At 44.3% G+C, this 23,966-nt stretch overlaps 1 protein-coding gene across 3 annotated transcripts in view; it reads right to left on the reverse strand.

The window, feature by feature from the left end:
• Window positions 1-23,966, reverse strand: part of LOC141051195 (uncharacterized) — a 364,030-nt gene that overhangs the window by 109,923 nt on the left and 230,141 nt on the right. For all 3 annotated transcript variants that reach the window (XM_073548061.1, XM_073548060.1, XM_073548059.1), the window contains exons 22-23: window positions 21,323-21,413; window positions 19,637-19,734 (exon numbers count right to left, since the gene is read on the reverse strand). In XM_073548061.1, the coding sequence (XP_073404162.1) occupies window positions 19,637-19,734; window positions 21,323-21,413 (189 nt within the window). The remainder of the gene's footprint in view (window positions 1-19,636; window positions 19,735-21,322; window positions 21,414-23,966) is intronic.

The raw sequence follows: 23,966 nt of genomic DNA on the forward strand, positions 1-23,966 counted from the left end.
AGCGCCTAAAACTCTGCAAATTGTGGTTAGTCCTAATTTCTTGGTGTAGAGCATTCCAGAGGATAGGAGCAGCACGGAAGAAGTCTTGGAGTCGGGAGTGGGAGGTACAGATTAGTGCAGAGGTTAGTCGAAAGTAGTTTGCAGAGCGCAGCGATCAGCTAGGCCGATAGACAGAAATGAGGGAGAAGATGTAGGGGGGTGCAGCACCGTGGAAAGCTTTGAGGGTGAGAACAAGTACTTTGAATTGGATCCTATAATGAATGGGCAGCCAGTGTTTTGACTGATGAAGAGCGGACACGTCCGAGTACCGATTAGCCAGATGGACGACTGTGGCTGCTGCATTAAGTATGGACTGGAGAGGGGATAGTCGAGTGACGGGGAGGCCAATTAATAGAGCATTGCAGTAATCCAGGCGGGAGTGGATCAATGCTACAGTGAGGGTTTTTGTTGTTTCCATGGTGAGAAAAGGGCAGATTCTAGAGATGTTCTTTAGGTCTAAGTGGCAAGAGCGGGTAAGCGATTGTATATGGGATGTGAAAGAGATTGGTGTCAAACATAACGCCTAGACAGCGCGCCTGCTGTCGGGGTGTTATTGTGGTACCACCCACGGAGAGGGAAATGTCAGATTTAGGAAGGTTAGTAGACGGCGGGAGCAGAAGTTGTTCAGTTTTGGAGAGGTTGAGCTTCAGATAGACAAGGAACCAAATAAATCTGAACACTGCCCTGCGCATAGCTGGTATTGGTGCTCGACGAAAACAGACAAATCCAAGGAGCAGTAGAAGAAAAAAACGTAACACTCACCAGCAAAAATAAGATCCAATAGTCCTTTATTCACATAAGTGCCATGGACAGCAAGTGGACAAGCAGGACATGGGAGACGTGCGGGGAGGGAGGACGACGGCCGTTTCGTGATTACTTGCTTCTACGGGTCCAGGTGCAATAATCAACCTCGGGTCAACTCCTTTATAGGGATCATTCATGACCTTAAATTATAACAAGCTGTGCAAACATACACCAACATTCACAAATATAAAAACATATCATGATTACTACTATTATGCAGAGTACAAAAAATTATCAAAATTTTATGATTGTAAATAGCAATATATAAAAAGAAAACTAATAGCACAATCATAGGAAAACCGAGAGATCAATGAGGCGCAGTAATCCTTTACCTGTAGTAATAGAGCGGTAATGCTCACTAAACCGCACAGTCAGCGTCCGAATTGTCTTACCTATATAGAAATAACGTCATGGGCAGAATAAAATATAAACTTCCCCTATAGTTTGACAAGAAATATAAGTCTGAACCGTGTGCTTGACAGAGCCAAAATGTATGGGATTAGATATTAAATGCAAGTGACAGTATTTACGGTGTCAGCATTTATAATTACCTTTTGGTAAGCTGGAACACCACCAATTGTTATTAGAAGGGAGCAAGCGATTATGCACCAACAAATCTCCTATATTATGTGCCCTCTTGTAAGCAAATTGTGGAGTTAGCATACCCATCTGTTACAAAACTATCTGAACTGATAAGATGCCAATTCTTCCTTATAGCTGCATGAAGAAACTTATCCATAGGGCTATGCTTAAAGCAAAGGGAGAATTTTTGCGGTTTTTCACCTTGCGGTAAATCACATTTTCAATTTTTTTTATTATACAACAGATCAAACAGTGAAAATTTTTTCATGCGCTCATGGGCTTCATCTAACAAGCTTAGAGGATAACCTCTCTCTAAGAAGCGTGTTTTCAGTTCCATAATCTGTTTATGGAAATTCTCCCCATTATTATTATTATTAATTTTACGAAGCCTCAACATCTGACTATAGGGAAGACCTTTTTTCATATGCCATGGGTGGGAACTCTAAAAACGTAAAGCATTATTAGTTGCTTTTTGTTTTCTAAACACCTCTGTCTGTAATTTCTCATCTCGCACTTGAATTTTAATATCCAAAAATTCCAAAAAGAGAGGTAAAGCGCATATTATAAAGATTAACATCATTTACCTAGCTAACAAAATTCACAAAATCCCCCTCAGAGCCATCCCAGATAGGGATGGGCGAATCCTGAAATACTCGGAATCGCTAGACTCTAACGAGTCTGACTCGGAAACTCGCTACTCGTTGCGAGTCTAGCGAGTCCAATGTTAATGAATGGGGATGCGAGTATTGCAGCGATTCCTGTGCTGCCATTTTTTTTGTTCCGCTTACTTCCCGCATGTGGCTGTGCACACCATGCGGAAAGTAAGCAGAACAATTGCGGATGGTACCCACGGTCCGGAGGAGAGGAGACTGTCCTCCGGGCTTTGGGTACCATATCCCTGTAAAAAATAGAATTTAAAAATAAAAAATATTGTTATTCTCACCCTCCGACGTCCCGCGCAGCCTTCCCGCCTCTCCACGCATCCGTTCCCAGTAGTCCTTTGCGAAAATGCCCGCGATGGCGTCCGTTCTCGCGGGATCGCGAAGTCTCGCGGTCATTCGCGCGATGTCATCGCGAATTACCGCGAGACATCGCGATCCCGCGAGAACGGACGTCATCGCGGGCATTTTCGCAAAGGACTACTGGGAACGGATGCGTGGAGAGGCGGGAAGGCTGCGCGGGACGTCGGAGGGTAAGAATAACAATATTTTTTATTTTTTTTACATTTTATCTTTTACTACTGATGCTGCATAGGCAGCCTCAGTAGTAAAAAGTTGGTCACACTTGTCAAACACTATGTATGACGAGTGTGACCAACCTGTCAATCAGTTCTCCAAGCGATGCTACAGATCGCTTGGAAAATGCTAGCATTTGCATTGGACTCGTTACTGTGCGAGTAATCGCTTGGAAACTCGCAGAGTACCGACTCCTGCGAGTCCCCTACTACTCGCAGAGTAACGAGTCCTAACGAGTAGATTCGCCCATCCCTAATCCCAGATAATAAATAGGTCGCCCACAAAAAGCAGATAAGTGTGAATATATTTAAGGAATGGATTAGAACTAGATTTAATATAATGTTCCTCAAATCTGGGTAAAAATAAATTTGCAAAAACACGATACAGGAGTACCCATTGCTGTACCAACTTGTTTAAGATATCACTTATCTAAGAACTTGAAGGCATCATGTGTCAACACGAAATCAAGTGCTTCAGACACGAGAGACAAAATCTTGAGATTTATCCGTAGTCATAAGAATCGCTGAAATGCCAATATCATGAGGAATCCGGGTGTAAAGACTTTCCACGTCTATAGAAACTAATGGAAAATTTGGTTGCCATTCTACATTTTTTAATTTTTTAAAAAAGTCTCCAGAATCTTTAACAAAAGATGGAATGGATCTTAAACATAGGTTTTAGGAGCCAAGCTACATAATGGGACAATGGTTCTGTCAAGGAATTTCTGCCAGATATAATTGGGCGACCGGGAGGCTCTGAGAGGGATTTATGAACTTTAGGGAGACTGTACGAATAGGGGATCTCAGGAAACTCAGGCAAAAGCCTTTCAGCCTGCTTTTTAGATAGAATCCCTTTTTCCACATATTTTCTAAGGAGGGAAGGCAATTTGTCTTTATATTTCTGCAGTGGATTTTTCTCAAGGATACAATATGTACTAGAATCATTTAATTGGCCTAAAGCTTCAGAGATATAGTATTCCTTGTCTAATAAGACTAAGTTTCCCCCCTTATCGGCTTTCCTGAATATAATGTCATCCCAATTTTACATATCATTCATTGCTTTTATTTCAATATCTGTATGGTTTTTATTAGATGTAGGATAAATCAGCGTTTCTGTATCTTTAATTACCATTTAATGAAATAAATCAATATTATTACCAGGAGATACCGGTGGCATATAACTTGATTTTACACCCCCAAAAAAGGGTTTATGAGAACCACAACAATCCCTATTTTGCTCCAAACTAAAAGAAGGATCTGCTATACTGATCAATATAGACACGTCACCAAGAAAATTAGGGTGACAATCAGATTTCAACAAAAAACCCAATGGTCCTAAAGACGCTGGGTTTTCACCTTCATAACAAGAAGACGCATCAGCTGACGTCACATTAGAAAAAGATTTCTTCAGGTGCAGTTTTCCAATGCTCGTAAATAATTCAAGTCTGAAGTCAATATAATCAAACTGCTCAGAAATTCAAAAATTAAAACCTTTGGACAGGACTTGGATATGGTCTTTAGTAAGCTGGCATTTGGAAAGATTATTTGTAAAGACTCTTTCGGTGTTATTTCTTCCAAGAAACTCGTTTCCTTTCTCTTCCTTGCTCAACTGTTTTTTCCACCTCTCTGTCTTCACCCTAAAGGGACTGGTACCGCTGAAGTAGAGGGGGAAACACTTGTATTTAATTCACCTCGCTCTTCTGTGGCACTAGAATCGGAATCTGGAGTCCATACATCAAAAAATGGTTTCTTTCTATTCATAATTTTGGTTTTCCGATTCTTATTCTGAGAGGGACACTTCTTATTCCAAGAAAAGATATTATTGGCTTCATAATCAGCTTCGTCCTGCAAAAATTTATCTTTCTTCTTTTGTTTAATTTCTATCTGCATTAGGACAAGTTTTTTATCCAACTTCTTAAAACAATTCCCAAACTGGCTCTCAGTCAAACAAGATTGAAGTTCTATTTTAGCCTTATTTAATGGTTCATTCAGAAGGCTATATTTTTGTTCATTTTTCTCGGTCACCAGATGTAACAAGTTATTAGAATGCTGTAAGTGAGCATATTCCCATTTGTTTTGAAAAAAGTGGGATCATGAAATTGTGAAATCTTTTTATAAGTACGTAGCCCTCTTGGTACTCTATTACAACCCAAATAGGACTTTAAGGATTTAACAGTCCAAAAAAGACGAATCTTTCAGCTAAACTCTGAAACTCTATATAGGCAAGACTATTCCGCTGCTGACTGTGCGGTTTAGCGAGCATTACCGCTCTATTACTACAGGTAAAGGATCACTGCGCCTCAAACATCAATGAAAAGCATAATGCTAACCCTGAAACTTTAAATTTTGCAGGTATTGAAAAAATTGATTACCGTATTTTTTGGACTATAAGACGCACCGGACCATAAGACGCACCCCAATTTTCAGTAGGAAAATAGGGGAAAAAAAAATAATGTGTCAAATGGGGGTCCATCTTACAGTCCGAATTCAGCTTACCTGGGAAGAGATCCGGCACAGGTGGAGAAGTAGGCACAGGGGTCATTCAGTGGTCCAGGCTCGTGCGGTGGCGGCTCTGTGCTGGGGCAGGTTGGTTGTGCTGGGGCAGCATGGCTGGGGCAGGGGCAGCTGTGCTGAGGCATGGGCAGCAGTGCTGGGGCAGCAGGGCTGGGGCAGGGGCAGCATGGCTGGGGCAGGGGCAGCAGGGCTGGGGCAGTGGCAGCAGGGCTGGGGCAGTGGCAGCAGGGCTGGGGCAGTGGCAGCAGGGCTGGGGCAGTGGCAGCAGGGCTGGGGCAGCAGGGCTGGGGCAGCAGGGCAGGGGCAGCAGGGCAGCAGGGCAGGGGCAGCAGGGCAGCAGGGCAGGGGCAGCAGGGCTGGGGCAGGGGCAGCAGGGCTGGTGGCAGCGGGCTGTGCTCCGGTGCAGGGGCGGCGGCTCCGCTGGCATTTCATCGCAGCCCGGAGGCTGGACGCCAGAAAGATGGCCGCCGGTCCAGGGATGGCGCATGCAGGGGATCAGATCTCGTCCCGAGATCTCGGTGGACGAGATCTCATTGCAGAGATTTGAATCTCATCCCCCGAGATCTCGGGACGAGATCTGATCCCGCGCATGCGCCGTCCACGGACCGGCGGCCATCTTTCCGGCGTCCATGCTCCCGGAGGCCACCACAACATGGCGGCGGCCAGCAAGGGAAGTGCGGAGGCCTCCGGGCTGCGAAGAAATGCCGGCGGAGCCGCCGCCCCTTCACCGGGGCACAGCCCGCTGCCACCACCGCACCGCAGAGCCCCGCCCACTGCCGCCAGGTTAGTACCGTGTATTGCGACCATAAGACGCACCCCCCACTTTCCCCAAAAATTTTGGGGGAAAAAGTGAGTCTTATGGTCGGAAAAATACGGTACCCACCGCAAGGAGGTAATTATGATAAAATTTTATTAAGACAAGAAACTTGTTGGATCCTAAGGGCTAATGCACAGGGTCTGCTTGGTCTAAATGACAGATTTGATATCTCGGTTTTCCTATGAATGTGCTATTAGCTCTCTTTTTATATATTGCTATTTAAAGTCATAAAATGTTGAACATTTTTTGTACTCTGCATATAGTAGTAATCATAATAATTTTTATTTATGTAGCGCCAACATATTCCACAGCACTTTACAATTAAGTGGGGCCATGTACAGACAATAAATTCAATACAAGTTAAGACAATTTAAACAGTGACATTAGGAGTGAGGTCCCTGCTCGCAAACTTACAATCTACAAGGAAATGGGGGGGACACAGTAGGTGAAAAGTGCTTGTCATTTCAGGTTTGGCAATTATAATAAATGGATTTTCAAATAAAGCTGCATGATCCGGTCATCAGCCCGTGTGTTTAAGTGCAATAGTCAAGTATCAAGTACAGCTATCGTGTGCATGGAGGGTGTGGAGACAGATGACTAGTAGGGTGCAGATTCAGAATAATATCTGGAAGTAGGGAACAGGGCAAAGTTAGTTTACTGAGTAGTTGATGTGGTAGGCTTGTTTGAAGAGATGGGTTTTCAAAGCGCGTCTGAATAGGTCGGGGCTAGGTATCAGTCTGATCATCTGGGGAAGTGCATTCTAGAGAGCTGGCGCAGCACGAGAGAAGTCTTGGAGACGGAGGTGCGAGGTTTGGACTATGGGAAATGTAAGTCTTAGGTCATTTGTAGAACGGAGGGCACGTGTAGGGCGATAGAGATGAGAGGGGAGATATAAGGCGGTGCAGAACTGTGGAGAGCTTTGTGGGTGAGAGAGATGAGTTTATACTGAACCCTGTAGCGAATAGGTAGCCAGTGTAATGACTGGCACAAGATGGAGGCATCGGTGAAGCGGCTGGACAGAAATATGACCCTGGCTGCCGCATTCAAGATGGATTGGAGAGGAGAAAGTTTGATAAGAGGGAGACCGATCATAAGAGAGTTGCAGTAGTCCAGACGAGAATGAATAAGAGCGACAATAAGAGTCTTAGCACTTACAAAGGTGAGAAAAGGTCAGATTCTGGAGATGTTTTTAAGATGCAGGTGACAAGAGCAAGTGAGTGATCGAATATAGCGAGTAAAGGAAAGTTCGGTGTCGAATATGACCTCAAGACAACAGGCATGCTGCTTGGGAGTTATCGTTGAATGGTTGAACCCTCCAGGGTTATTTCGATGTTAGATAGAGTGAGGTTAGTAGAGGGGAGAAACACAAGTAGTTCAGTTTTGGAGAGATTTAGTTTCAGATAGAGGGAGGACATAATGTTAGAGACAGCAGACAGACAATCCTTGCTATTTTGAATTAGGGTTGGGGTGATGTCAAGGGAAGAAGTGTATAATTTGGTGTCATCAGCATACAGATGATACTGGAACCCAAATCTGCTGATTGTTTGTCCAATATGGGCAGTGTATAGAGAGAAGAGGAGGGGGCCTAGGACTGAGCCCTGCGGGACCCCAATAGTAAGGGGACGAGGAGAGGAAGAGGAGCTGGCAAAAGATACAGTGAAGGAGCGGTCAGAAAGGTAGGAGGAGAACCTGGAGAGGGCTGTGTCCTTGAGGCCTATAGAGCGGAGCATAGTGAGGAGAGGAGCTGGTGATCCACAGTGTCAAATGCGACAGAGAGATCCAGGAGAATCAGCAGGGAGCAAAGGCCTTTCAATTTAGCTGTTATTAGATCATTAGAGACTTTAGTGAGGGCAGTTTCAGTGGAGTGTAAATAGCGGAAACCAGATTGTAAGGGGTTGAGAAAAGTTATCCGAGAGATAGCAGATTAGACGGGAGTGGACCAAGCGTTCCATGAGTTTAGAGATGAAGGAAAGATTAGAGACATGTCTGTAGTTAGCAGTGCAGTTCTGGTCCAGGGAAGGCTTTTTAAGTAAACAGGTTATGATGGCATGTTTAAATAAGGAGGGAAATATACCTGAAGAGAGAGGTTACATATTATAGTCAGGTGAGTGGTGCCCACTGGTGAGAGACTGCAGGAGATGTGAAGGAATGAGGTCACTGTTGCAGGTTGTAGGCTGAGCAGAAGCGAGGAGCTTGGAAACTTCTTCTGAAACAGGCTCAAAGATGTCTAGTGAGCTTGAGGTGCGGCAGGGAAGGGGATCCAGGCACTGAGGAGATTGGGCTCAGATATCCTGATGGATGTGGTTGATTTTTTTCTAGGAAATAAGTGGCCAGATCCTCACCGATGAGGTTGGTGATGGGGGCCTGCATTTTAGGTTTCAGGAGGGAGCTTAAGGTTTCAAAAAGTCGTTTTGGGTTGTTGGATAGTGAGGTGATGAGGGTGGTGAAGTAGGATTGTTTGGCCAGATGAAGGGCATATGTTTTTATATTTGTGAATGTTGGTGTATGTTTGCACAGCTTATTATAATTTGTTATAGTCTTTATCCCTATAAAGGAGTTGACCTGAGGTTGATTATTGCACCAGGACCTGTAGAAGCTAGTAATCACGAAACAGCCGTTGTCCTCCCTTCCCTGCACGTCTCACATTTCCTACTTGCCACTTGCTGTCCATGGCACTTATGTGAATAAAGGACTATTGGATCTTATTTTTGCTGATGAGTGCTACGTTTTTTCTTCTACTGCGAATACAGGTTTTCCTGTACTCAGGGCAAAAATTCAGTTTGATGCCTTCTCCAATACACAGATTAATCAGTTGGAGAAATTGTCATGTGACCGCTCATATATGATTTTGATACTTAGTTATGTGTCAGTAAGAGATGAGCGAATATTTCAACGTTCGGTTTGGATTTCGGTCGCCGAATTTGCAATATTCGCCGAACATATCAGAACGCCATTCATGTCAATGGGGGGCAAAAACAACACATGCACAACACCTTATTATAACCTCCCCAAATGTTGCCAAAACGCATCAAATAAGGGACAGACACCAGTAAAGTGGTCTCAGTTCACCAACAGTATTTACTTGCAGCATGGAACTGCAGAAATCAGCCAGGCATGAGGTATCGGGGTCTGGAACATCATTCACAGCTTTCAATTGAATGTTACAGTAAGACGAGGTGGGTGAAGGATCGTTGTAGGGCCCCCTTTCTGGGAGCCCTGATACCACATGCAACATCTCTACTTGCTTTCATGCTGAGCCACACTCAGGTGACACAAGTATCAGTTTTGTAGACTACCATTGTCAGAAAAATTTAGAGATAGTAACACGGGTAGTTGAGTCCAAGGAAGTGTAGGTCTGACGGTGTCGGAGGCTTACTGCTACAGGTAACAAGCATTAAAGGAGACCCAACCAGGAGTGTTCACATTTTCAAAAATTATTGCCAGACACCGAAGTGGCATCAATTTCACCACAGTAGAAATAGCATAATAGGGACCGAGAGGTCTTCCACTATAGACCACCCATCAGATGGATACACAAGAGTGTTCACTAGTGATGGGTTAGCACTAATATGCTCAAGTGCTTGTTGCTCGAGTCGAGCAAATTGGAATACTTGGGTACTCGGACAGAACAAAGAGCCTTTCCAGGTTAATGACTAGTATAAAAAGGTAAAATAACTAACCTCAGACCAACATGTTCCTCCACCACTTGGGCTATGTTCAGAAGCAGCGTTTTTGACGCATTTTTCAACGTTAACATTGCTTTCAACCAAAACAAAACGCATTCAGTGGGAAATGACATTGCAAGATTTACCAACCCTAGCTGGCCATGTGGTGTGTGACACATAAGCAGACATATCTTGTTTTATTTATGAAGGAGGGACTGAAAAAGTCAGAGTCTATTTTTACCGGGGCATCAGGCAGCATTAATCTGCTTAAAGGGCCATTATTAAACAGTGGGTCTTCTAAACTGTTATAGCCTATGCAGTGAATGGATGGGCTGCCAAGAATTATGACACACCCCAATAACCCCTTTCACGCGTTGTCCAGGAGGGCTTCTATAATAAATGTTGCATTGAATTGCAAGGCCTGCCCTGCTACCAAGTCATATGCACCCCAATAAGCCTTTGAACCCACATACTGGATGATCACAGGAAAATCTACTTCACATTAGTCATTTTTTAATCCCATTCTGTTTTCTTATGCATTGACTGCAAGGCCTGTCCTGCTACCAAGTCATATGAACACCAGTAACCCCAATCCCCCCTGGAAGAAACATGGAGGAGGGCCTCTTAACAAAAAATGTCCCACTAAAAAGGAGCAGGTCTCCTAGACTTGGAATGCTCATACACTATGTGTGTTGGCTGTCAAACATTTTCCCCTGTGGGGTTCACCTCAACCTTTTCCATAACAAGTATTTTACAACCAGCAAAACCACCTACCCTTGTTCGGAATTAGACACTGGCCGCAGCAGCATGGAACACGTTAACGCTGGTGATCTAGTGGCGGCGGATGATGAGACGTGGAGTAAGGCCTCATTAAAAACTAGGACCAATTTAAAGAAGCAGGTCTCCTAGACTCGTAATGCCCATACACAAAGTGCATGGACTGACAAACATTTCCCTCTGGAGGGGGGGGGGTAAAGTTGTTAAAAATATTTTATGGGCATCATAGACACCCTTGCCAAAAATTGGACTGGCTGTAGTAGCAAAGAACACGTTAACACTGGTGATCTTGTGGCGGAGAATGAGGAGACATTGATGAAGGCCTCAGTAAAAGCTAGGCCCAATGTAAAGGAGCGGGTTAACCCTGGTGATCTAGTGGTGTAGAATGAACAGACATAATGATAAATCATAAAGAAATCAAACAAATAAATTAAAAATGTGAATCCACCTATGTAAGAAAATATCAAAAGGGAGGGGCGAACACAGGTTCATAGATATGAAGCCATAATGTGTTCGATGAGATATGTTTGTCCTTAGCAGCAGCTCAGAGACAGGGACATAAATTAAAATAATAGTATTTCAATATTTTCTACTGTATACACTAGGTCCTAAGGATGATGGTACAACTGGAAAATATGAGAATAAATGGGAATAATATACATTCATCTCATTTTTATGACAGTTCCCCCTGGGGGAGTAACATTTGTTTTGGTTTCAAATTAGTAACGGGCATCATAAAAACACACTTGCCAAAAATTGAGGTACTTTTGCATCACGGAATACGTTCACCCTGGTGTTCTAGTGTTCTACTGGTTGTGGATGATGAGGATAAGGATGAGGATAACACCAAACAGACCAAATCAGAAAGCGAATACCCATGTGTGGTTGTGAAGAGGTGCATGAGAATACACCTCCACAAAAAAAAAAAAAATGTATTTGAGGTTATGTTTCGATGTTTTCATTCGGTGGTGTACAGAAGTCTTGCCCAATCCAGCCCTTGCTCAATTTTATAAGAGTCAGCATTGTCAGTTGACAGGCGGATGCACTTATCTGTTATAATTCCACCGCGGCACTAAAAATCTGCTCTGACAGAAAGCTAGCAGCAGGGCAGGCCAAGACTTCCAAGGCGAAGCGAGCCAGTTCATGCCACATGTCCAGCTTGGATACTCAATAATTAAAAGGCACAGAGGAATTCAGGAGGATGTTTGTATGATCCGCAAGGTACTCCCTTCACCATCTTCCCAAACATTGCACTTCTTGTGACACCACCCCTTGCCTCTGTGGCAGCATGATGGGAGGGTCTCAGAAAACGGTCCCAGAACTTGGCCATTGTTCCCCTGCCTGAGCTGGATTGTATTTCTGTCTCTCTCGCTTGTACTCCTTGGCTATACAACAAACTCCGACGTCTGCTGCCAGCGTTCATGCATGAGAATTTTTTCAGTAATTCCACTACAAGGGCCCTCTGGTACAGCAACATTTTTGCACACCAGTCTGCCTCTGGAAGAAGAGATTGAAAGTTTTCCTTGTAGCGTGGGTCTAGAAGTGTCACCAACCAGTAATGAGGGTCACCGAAAATTTTTATAATGTCAGGGTCACGGGAAACAGCGCAAGATAAAGTCAGCCATGTGTGCCAGACTACTAACAGGCAAGACTTCCGTGTCCTCACCAACAGAACGACTGACCATGCTGTCCTCCTCCTCCTCATCACTCCTGTTCTCAGGCCATCCCCGCTGAACAGACTGTATGACAGCTGTGCTTGTAGTACCGTCTATAGCGCATCAAAGTAGCTACTGTACTTCCTCCTCCTCATTATCTACCAATCCACATTGCGACGACATGAGGCTGGGCTGAGTGTAATCACCCTGTATGGTTCCTTACTCCATGTCATTGTGCTCTGCCCGCAATTAGAGTTGAGCGATACCGTCCGATACTTCAAAATATCGGATCGGAATGGATCGGCCGATCTTTAAAAAAAGTATCGGTATCACCGATGCCGATAGTCCCATTCAAGTCTATGAGACTTCCGGTATCGGAATTGGAAAAACCCTTTCCTGCCTTTGTACAGCCTCTTGGGGGTCTGTACGGGCCTTCCGGGGGTCTCTGCCGGCCTGCCGGGGGTCTGTGCCGGCCTGCCGGTGGGCTGTGCGGACTGCCCGGGGTCTGTGCACCCTGTGGGGGTCTGTACCAGCCTGCCGGGGGGCTGTGCCGGCCTGCCGGGTGGCTGTGCTGATGTCCGGGGGTCTGTGCAGGCATCGTCCGATGGGACTACAAGTTCCATCGGGTGATGCCTGCTACCATGACAGTGATTGACACATTAGCCAATGATGGGACAGTAGTAGACCCATCATCCGGCTAATGTGTTAAATGTAAAAAAAAAAAAAAAAAAAAAAAAAAATGCTACACGCATGCTACACGCATGCTACACGCATACTACACGCATGCTACACGCATACTACACGCATGCTACACACATACTACACGCATGCTACACACATACTACACGCATGCTACACACATACTACACGCATGCTACACACATACTACACGCATGCTACACACATACTACACGCATGCTACACACATACTACACGCATGCTACACACATACTACACGCATGCTACACACATACTACACGCATGCTACACACATACTACACACATACTACACGCATGCTACACACATACTACACGCATGCTACACACATACTACACGCATGCTACACACATACTACATGCATGCTACATACATACTACATGCATGCTACATACATACATGCTACATACATACTACATGCATGCTACATACATACTACATGCATGCTACATACATACTACATGCATGCTACATACATACTACATGCATGCTACATACATACTACATGCATGCTACATACAATACATTCATACAATACATACATAGACATACAGTACATATAACAGAGTAACATACTTACCAATACTTGTCACATTGTTCCCCGAAACCATTGTCGTCTACGGAATAAATATTAACATAACAAACCACAAAAATACTCCCACACAGCTTTTCCAATAAAGTGAGACTAGGGATTTTTTTTTTTTTTTAAGTGGCGGAGGAATACAGTGCGGAAGGATACCTACCTTCCGTCATTGGATTCCTGCAGCCCGTAGAGAGCGGCAGCATCAGCTGATGCTGCAGTTCTCTACCCAAGATCGTCGAGGGACACACTCGTGGACTGCTTCGGATCATGGGTGAGTATTTTTGTGGTTTGTTATGTTAATATTTATTCCGTAGACGACAATGGCTTCGAGGAACAATGTGACAAGTATTGGTAAGTATGTTACTCTATGTTATATGTACTGTATGTCTATGTATGTATTGTATGAATGTATTGTATGTAGCATGCATGTAGTATGTATGTAGCATGTATGTAGCATGTATGTAGTATATATGTGGTATGTATGTAGCATGTAGTATGTATGTAGCATGCATGTATGTATGTAGCATGTAGCATGCATGTAGCATGCATGTAGTATATATGTGGTATGTATGTAGCATGTAGTATGTATGTAGCATGCATGTAGTATGTATGTAGTATGCATGTAGCATGAAGCATGTATGTAGCATGCATGTAGTATGTATGTAGTATGTATGTAGCATGTAGTATATATGTGGTATGCATGTAGCATGTAGTATGTATGTAGCATGCATGTAGTATATATGTAGTATGTATGTAGCATGTAGTATGTATGTAGCATGCATGTAGTATGTATGTAGTATATATGTGGTATGTATGTAGCATGTAGTATGTATGTAGCATGCATGTAGTATGTATGTAGCATGCATGTAGCATGCATGTAGCATGTATGTAGCATGTATGTAGCATGCATGTAGCATGCATGTAGCATGCATGTAGCATGCATGTAGTATGTATGTAGCATGCATGTAGTATGTATGTAGCATGTATGTAGCATGTATGTAGCATGTATGTAGCATGTATGTAGCATGTATGTAGCATGTATGTAGCATGTATGTAGCATGCATGTAGTATATATGTAGTATGTATGTAGCATGTAGTATGTATGTAGCATGCATGTAGTATATATGTGGTATGTATGTAGCATGTAGTATGTATGTAGCATGTATGTAGCATGTATGTAGCATGTATGTAGCATGTATGTAGCATGTATGTAGCATGTATGTAGCATGCATGTAGCATGCATGTAGCATGTATGTAGCATGCATGTAGTATGTATGTAGCATGCATGTAGTATGTATGTAGCATGTATGTAGCATGTATGTAGTATGTATGTAGCATGTATGTAGCATGCATGTAGTATATATGTAGTATGTATGTAGCATGTAGTATGTATGTAGCATGCATGTAGTATATATGTGGTATGTATGTAGCATGTAGTATGTATGTAGCATGCATGTAGCATGCATGTAGTATGTATGTAGTATATATTTTTTTTTTTTTTAAACATTTAAGGCTAGTCTCACACTTGCTTTTTTTTGCAGCGCGTTTTTCCCGCAAAAAAACGCATTGAAAAACGCATGCAAAAGCATACAACTGCTGCGTTTTTTTCAAGCATTTTTATGAGCATGCATGAAAAAAACGCAGCGTTTTTATGCGTTTTTAGTGCGTTTTTACCGCGTTTGCGTTTTTTCCAACATTAGATGGCCCCTCACACTAACCCAAACCATGACTTTACTAACCCTAACCCTGACCCTAACCCTAACCCTGACCCTAACCCTGACCCTGACCCTAACCCTTAACCAAACCATACTTAACCCTAACCCAAACCCTAAACCCTAACTAACCCTGACCCTAACCCCAACCCTAACCCTAACCCTGACCCTGACCCTAACCCTAACCCTAAACCCCCTTAACTAACCCTAACTCTAACCCTAACCCTAACCCTAACTAACCCTAACTCTAACCCTGACCCTAACCCTAACCCTGACCCTAACCCTAACCCTGACCCTAACCCTGACCCTAACCCTGACCCTAACCCTTAACCAAACCATACTTAACCCTAACCCAGACCCTAAACCCTAACTAACCCTGACCCTGACCCTAACCCTGACCCTAACCCTGACCCTAACCCTAACCCTGACCCTAACCCTGACCCTAACCCTGACCCTAACCTTTAACCAAACCATACTTAACCCTAACCCAAACCCTAAACCCTAACTAACCCTGACCCTGACCCTAACCCCAACCCTAACCCTGACCCTGACCCTAACCCTAAACCCCCTTAACTAACCCTAACTCTAACCCAAACCCCTAAATTCCATGGTTAACAAAAAAAACGCATGTGCAAAAAAACGCATACATAAGCATGCCAATGCGCACATATGCGCACCCATAGACTTATATTGGGTGTCTTGCTGTAAAAAAACGCATTGCGCGCGCATGCGTTTTTTTGAGGCAAGTCGGACGCACAAAAAATGCAACAGGTTGCATTTTGTGTGCCCGAGCGCATACCGCAAAAAAACGCATGCGCGGTAAAACGCGTACAAACGCATGTGTATGCGCACATAAGCGCATCCCATGCAAAGTATAGGAAAAAAAAACGCATGCGCTATTTAGCGCTAAATTACAGCGAAAAAAAACGCAAATGTGAAACCAGCCTTACACATTAGCCGGATGACGGGACTACTACTGTCCCATCATTGGCTAATGTGTCAATCACTGTCATGGTAGCAGGCATCGCCAGATGGGACTTGTAGTCCCATCGGACGATGCCTGCACAGACCCCCGGACATCAGCACAGCCCCCCGGCAGGCCGGTACAGACCCCGGGCAGTCCACACAGCCCCCCGGCAGGCCAGCACAGACCCCCGGCAGGCCCGAAATGACGGCGCATCATGATGCGCACACACCGCGCATCATGATGACGTCATTTCGGCTGTCAATCAACTTTGAACTTCCGATTCCGATGCCCGATATTGAAAAAAATATCGGATGTCGGTATCGGAATTCCGATACAGCAAGTATCGGCCGATACCCGATACTTGCGGTATCGGAATGCTCAACACTACCCGCAATGCATCATCTTTAATTGTGAGCAGAGAGGTTTTCAGAATGCTGAGAAGCGAGATGGTGAAGCTAATTATGGAGTCATCGCAGCTCACCATCTTGATGCAGTCCTCAAAGTTCTGGAGGATGGTACATATGAATATAAATCCAGAAAAAAACAGGGGTTAAATAAATAACTTATACCACTAAACAGGGTATACTCCGAACTAAATCATATAAACAAAAGAAAAGGAGTACAATTACCCATAAAAATTGTATAAATTTTATTCCATAACAATAAATATTCAATCCAAAAGTAAAAAAAATTATTTTAAAAATGTACATAAAAAGTGCAAGGTACATGACAAAATATCTGACACATTCGCAAATCTATGTGGACCAGGGTTTCAGAGACTAACACAGTTAGTACAGTTGCAGGGCCTGAGGTATCTTCACAGTCACGGTGAACTGGGAATTGGCTTGTACGCAAAACAGTGGAAGAAGCAGTGTTGTCACTTGCAGACAGTGTTCCTGGAGCCTGGGATTTGGCCCACAAAGTTGGGTGCTTTGCTGCCATGTGCCTAATCATGCTGGTGGTGGTCAGGCTGGTCGTTTTGCTACACCTGCTGTTGCGGGCATGGCAAGTGCTGCAAAGGGCCTGATTGGGGTTATCGACAGAGTTTTTAAAAATAACCAGACTCAGGAAGATCTAACAGTTGGAATGGTAACTTCCATCCAGTTGGTGTTACGGAGAATGAATGCACGCCTTCTGTCTGCGGCCACCACACTGCTTCTTCCTGCCTGTTGGGGTGATATGCCTCTTTCCCCATGTGTGCTGCTGTTCTTGATCTGCATGTCCTCCTCTCAGGTTGGGTCAGTCACTATGTCATCCACCACCTCGTCTTCCACATCTGCACCCTGCTCCTCCTCCTGACTTTGAGGCAATTGTGTCTCATCATCGTCCACCTCTTGCGACCGTGGCTGCTCAAAGATTTGTGCATTGCTACATGGAATATCATCTTGGCCCGCTTCAATTGGAGCGAAGATGTGGGTCTTTGCTGTGGCACACTTTCAGCTTGGCCACGGCCTCATCCTCTGCATGCACCATCAGTATCACGTCCACTTCCCTGTCCCTTGCTGTTAGGGCTGGCGTAACGCACCAAATAATAAAATATTAGTAAGGTGCGTTCACAGCCCGGGGTCCACTGTGCAGAGGTGGTAAACTGCTGCTTAGTAATGGCGGATGGATATAGCGGTATACAAAAAGTTCACACGCGGGTTAACGTCACCCGGTGTGAACAGGAGCGGACTGTATTATGTCACAGAGCCGCAGTACTGCGGAACATAAATACCAGAGCCTGTTAAGACACACAGCACTCGGCACGAGAGCGCTCAGTAAATGGTCACAGAACTAAGCCCCAAGGACACGACGTCTGAATCCCTCTAGATCTACTGAGCGTGCAGCGTCGCACCTGCAGACGCCTCTAATGAACACTGACCACCGAGGAGTGCAGACTATGTGCACCGTGGCGTACAGACAAAGCCACCAGTGGATGCTGATGCCAGTCTCTGACTCTGCCTCTACCTGGACCTTAGCCTGGGCGCTAGCAGGCTAGGCTACACAACACATGGGTACCAAGGGTAGGGGTTTCATAATGACTCATTCACCAGAAAAATTCATACATGCATACAACACTCACTCCACATGGTCTAATCTGCTTCTATATTAGCGCATGGCCGGGTGGCCATGCGAACCTTTTATAGTTGCAGCCTTCCGGGATCTTCCTGGTGGTCCAATCGGAGCAGCAATAGGACCTGAGCATGTGACCTCCGACCTCCAATGAGAGGTATTCCCACGGGCATGCTCAGTAGGAGAAAAGCAGGACAGTCCCAGGGGCGTCTGCTCGCCGCTGACTCATGCATGATACAATAGCTGAGCCTGGAGGAGCAAACAGACGCCTAGCATTAGCCTGGGCAAGACGCTGGGACAGACATCTCTGCTGAGCAGGAACGTCTGCGGCTGCAAAAGAATGGGAGACCGCAGAGGACATGGCTTGAGATTCCTCCTGTGCAGTGGTGGGAACTTGACGCCTAACATTACCTCCCCTCCTAGGGCCCCCCTCCTTTGACCTCGCTTTGCTCAAAAGCTGCAATGCGCTGAGGGGCACAAATGTTCTCTACAGGTTCCCAGGTCCTTTCCTCTGGACCATGACCCTTCCAGTCCACTACATAATGTTTTTTGCCCTGTACCACCTTACACCCCACAATGGCGTTCAGCTCGTACTCGTCCGAGGACAAGCTTGATACTGACCTCCGCCCACGTCGGGGTGTGTCCGGCTTTGCTCTTGCCTTCATTATAATACTGGTTGATGACCACTGTGCCACGGGGCCAAGTCTGCCTAGGAAGAGGCACAGCTTAGCGGCTACCAGGAGCTCCTGATGGTGAAGACAGACTGGTCTGCAGGTAGCCACCAGATAACATTCCCAGGCAGACTTCAGTACTGCAGCTGCCAATCCCAAGTGGTTGGATTCACTGGATGAGGAGACGTGACTGTAGTCACTGCCGAGCAGTATTTGAAGACAGACAAATTGGATCTTAAAGAAAAGTGTCTTCTTCACACTCGCAGTTATTGGGAAACAGTTTGGTAGCTGGCCACAAAAGGATCAGGGACTATGGATTCAGGACTGGCAGCACCAAGATCAGGGGGGTCCAGTTCAGGTACGGACAATGCAGTTTTAGGATTCGGATACTTCTGAAGAAGCCACCAGATAAAGAACATACTATACTGCACTAATGGAACGACAAGGGAAAGGGAATAATTATAAGAGACTAAGGATGGGGGATGTGACAACATACAGCTGAACACACCAACGCACTAATCACTAAACTATAGGGGTTGCTCAGGCACCTTTCTATTGGGGAGGGCTCCTGTTAGATAAGATGCCTTCCAGCTATTGAGGGGGCATTTTACGGTGTACATCCTCTGCTCCTTTAAGAGCAGGGAAGTGCGCACACTAGGCGTGCTGCCGGGAAGTGCACCCACACAGGAGACAGGGAGCACACCGAGAGATGTAAAAGCAAGAACGCATCCACAGCAGTGAGCATGTCGACGTCTCTGCATGGGAGAGGAGGGGGAACCATGCAGGGGTGCCGGCATTAGCATTACAATAGGAGAGATAACATGACACCTTCTTTCCATCTACCTGATGATCCTGAGGAACATTGGGATTTTCTTGATTACAGTCCTGATGAACAAGAGGACAAGGACATGTCTCTGGTGTTATACTGTTACTGGATAGATCTGGAGGAAAGACATACAGGGGCTGAATTAATTCTTTACAAAACAGATAGTTATATGCCATGTGCTTTTAGTCCTATTACCTGGTGATGTGACGGACAGAACTAGGGTAACAGACAGCAAATACAGTGGAATGAAGGCCTGAATTGCCACAATTTGCAGGCCACAAATAGACTATGCATCTGACAGTGATACCAGACTATTCAATGTGTGGCCCATATTTTTAATTTTTCACTGCAAAATAGTGTTTAGAGCTAGGGTAACGCACAGCAAAAAAAGGTGAATGGAAGCCTCAAAAGCACAATTTGTAGCCCACAGATTGAGGAGGCATGTCACAGGGATACCAGACTGCTCAATATGTGGCCTGGAGTTTTAAAAAAAAATTTTTTTTACCCCAAAATACTGTATAGACCTAGGGTAACTGACAGCAAAACTGTGGTATATAGGCTGGAAAAGCCACAATTTTTAGACCAAAGATAGATCTGGCGTCTGACGAAGATAGAACACAGTAAAATATGTGGCCTGGATTTTTTTTGGCCCACCAAAATTGTGTCAATAAGTAGGCTATGACACTAAAAAAAAAAAAATTGTAAAATATTTAGCGCGATGATATGCGATGCGTGTGGCATACAAAACACAATGTTAAATATATGAACTGTAGCTAAATACTTTTGGTCAGCAAAATGGTGTCCAAAAATGTTGTAAGACTCTCCAAAAAATACTACAGTACCACAAAATATGCCAGAGTTTTCTGCGCACTCAGATGTGATGCCTGGGACGGGCAAAGGCTTTTTAAATTGCAGGATTTTCACGCCGTTGTTTTAAAATGATCTGGCTGTAGTCCACAGTGTGAACAAGCAAATAAATGTAGAAAAAAAGGGGCTCTGGATTGCTTTGGACTAAAATTAGCAGGATTCAGGTACAAAAAAAAAAAAAATATTCCTAGCCATAGACACCTGCAGCTAGGTATATATATATATATATATATATATATATATATATATATATATATATATATATAAGCACCAGACAGTAATGGACCCTTTTGACGTATACAGTGAGATCTATATACTCACATACAGTGCCTACATGCCTTACACTGATGTGGATATGCGCCCATAGACTCTCCTGCCTACCTAGCTCTGCAGTCTATATACCCCCTAATTAGCCCTTAAAAGGACGGTTGGTTTAGCTGGATTTGTGGATTGGGCAATGGTAGACAAACACTAATAAAAGCACAAATCTGACTCTCTCAGCAGCAGCTCTCCCTACACTGTCTGAATCCGGAGCTGAATGTGCCTAACAGGGCGGTGTCCTGTCTCTCAAAGACCTGATAACGCTGTGTTTCCAGCCAATCACTGTAATACCACACTAAAGATGGCTGCGGCATTATAGTGCATGGCAGACAATTCATTATTTTTCCCTGTTGTAAGAATAGTATTCGGCATTTCAATTTTACCACTACAAATACATATGAAAAAAGTTTTCAAAATTTGTGTCACACACTAAAAAAACCAAAAAAACAACACAATTATAGCATTCAGTGGCTCAAAAGAATCTGACTTATATAAAGTTTGCGGTCACTACTCACCTGTGCTGTTATCTGGAGGAATCTCCTCATTACACCACTCATCACCCCTCACATATGTCTCTGTAGTATTACTATGGAGCAGATCTTCACCCTGAAAGAAATACTGTAAAAGTCACGGACAGATGAAGAAGTCACATTTATGATCAGCTCTAATCCTGCCATCTCCACCGTTCTCATTACACCAGTATAAAACATTGACACTGGTATTGGTGAATTCCTGCGGGGATACAACCACCCCCACCACAATTTCAACCTCTTTAAATAAAGGAAGACTGACACCGAATTTCTTTGGAATAATTATGGCCACAGCAGCCTTTTATTTAAATAACAAAACAATAAAACTCTCAGAATAAATAATATTTCCTTGAAGCTCCAAAAAAATCTGGTGAATACAAGAATGAAGTGAACAACCACCAAATTATTTACCCCGAGCTGTTACCCCACTGGCTCGGGAGCACCATAACCGCTAGTATACCAATGTTCACTCCCAACATCCTGGGGATCCGACCACTTAGCCGACTTCCCCACCCCATTTCACCAGATCCACAATAAATCAAATTCCAAACGGAGGAAACCATATGCCCATGGATCCCCGTACCAATTTTTAAAAGAAACTCCAAGGACTCCCCCCAACCAGCACAATGCAGGCCTTGGAACACCTCAAAGGCCCAAGACCCTCCCAACGAAAAGCTATGGCCCTTTCGATGCCCTCCTGCAAACCAAGCGCCCAGATATCACTGCCCACCCCATTCTAATGAACCCTATCGGCCAACCAAAAATCGTCGACACCTTTTTCCAATTCAAAATGTCTCACAACCAAGCCTCCATTTCTAATCACAAATGCAGACACCGTTCTATTAACCTTGATCCTGGCCTTGTTAATTTTATCCACTGACCTCGCCTATCTCCAGCTCCTTCGCGGTACAATCTCAGACGACACAATGGTAAGCCCGGAGTACGACACCCACAACCACAGTAGATCATGCTTTATATCCTTGACCAGCTCCCTGAAAGGCCTAACTCCCAAGTCGTTGCCACCTACAAATGAAGATGTCTGGAGCCCTGTCTAAATGAGCACTGTTATGGATTTCTCGCAGCACCCTATTCCAAGACATTCCCTGAAAGCCGAGCCACCTGATGACTGACGTACTCCTGGGAAAACTGAGCGGCCTGCCTTCCTTCCTCACATCGGCCCGCAACGCTCCCCAATGTACGTACAAATGGCCGAAAATCCAAACAAGCAATTGGGTGGAACCTGAAAACGGAAAAAACAGACAACCTCAGCAAAAAATCAACAACATACGCAAATACAACACTACAAACACCAGCTTGGAACTGCCTCACCCGGCCTAACATAACTACAAAAACACCTCAACTGCCATCTACCAATACGCTGCACCGCTTCCACACCAAGCCCCCCTACAGCCGCCTCCATTGCTGCCCCAATACGAAATTAATGAGCAGCACAACGAGAATCATCCAATCCCAACCTGCGCACAGCATTCCTAAAAATGGCGGTCAACTGGTACCTGGACAAAAACGAACCGTCCTCAAGGCATAAAGGACCACCAACGCTAGGCCGTAAAGCACGAAAGCGTAATAAACAGGCAACCGGACACATTAAGGAATCCTGAACCGGGCCTAAAATCACCAACGGCAGTTCAGTACAACCAGTCAAGAAGGAGCTCAAAAATTGGAAGTGGGGATTTAAAAGGCTTCTTTATTATCCACAATGCGTTTCAACAGAATAATCCGTCTTCCTCAGCTGGCAGTACAGATCACAGTGGGAAGGGGAGGTTTTAAAGGAACAATAGCCAATGGAAAATGGCTGTTAGTTAAAAAAATCACAGCAACATTATAAATAAAATACAAGAAATAAAAACTGAATATAAACAAAAATTAGACAAAACACTTACATTGAACACTCAATAATATTAAAAGCAATCAAAAAGCAACAGGAGCGGAATATCAGAATGGTTTCTCAATAGTGAGATTTAATCCCTCAGGTGCTAGTGTCCCTAATTTAAAGATCCAAAAACTTTCCCTCCTGATTAAATTCTCATAACTGTTAATAACATCATCCTTGATATGTTCTATGATCGTCAGCTTCAGCGCACCAGGATCCTTATTGTGTGTGAGTATAAAATGTTTGAATAGTTCTACCCATATATTGCAACCCGCAGTCGCATTAGATTAAATAAATAACAAAATTTGACTGACAGTTGACGTGACTACTAATTTTAAAACAAGAACCTGTGGTGTAAGATTTAAAATGTTGCACACCATTACCAATGGATGTGCAACAGAGGCATTTGGGGGCCCTACAAGCAAAACAGCCGGGATTCTGTAAACCATATGTGGTTGATGGGGATGGCCGACTGATATAAGTAATGAATAAACACGGCCAAAATATATGAAATGGGTATCTGTTACACAGTCTTACGAAACATTTTCTACTCACACACAATAAGGATCCTGGTGCGCTGAAGGTGACGATCATAGAACATATCAAGGATGATGTTATTAACCGTTATGAGAATTTAATCAGGAGGGAAAGTTTCTGGATCTTTAAATTAGGGACACTAGCACCTGAGGGGTTAAATCTCACTATTGAGAAACCATTCTGATATTCCGCTCATGTTGC

Source organism: Dendrobates tinctorius, unplaced genomic scaffold, assembly GCF_039654945.1.
Source record: "Dendrobates tinctorius isolate UK_male_01 unplaced genomic scaffold, ASM3965494v1 ptg000155l, whole genome shotgun sequence".
In the NCBI taxonomy this organism is placed as follows: Eukaryota; Metazoa; Chordata; class Amphibia; order Anura; family Dendrobatidae; genus Dendrobates; species Dendrobates tinctorius.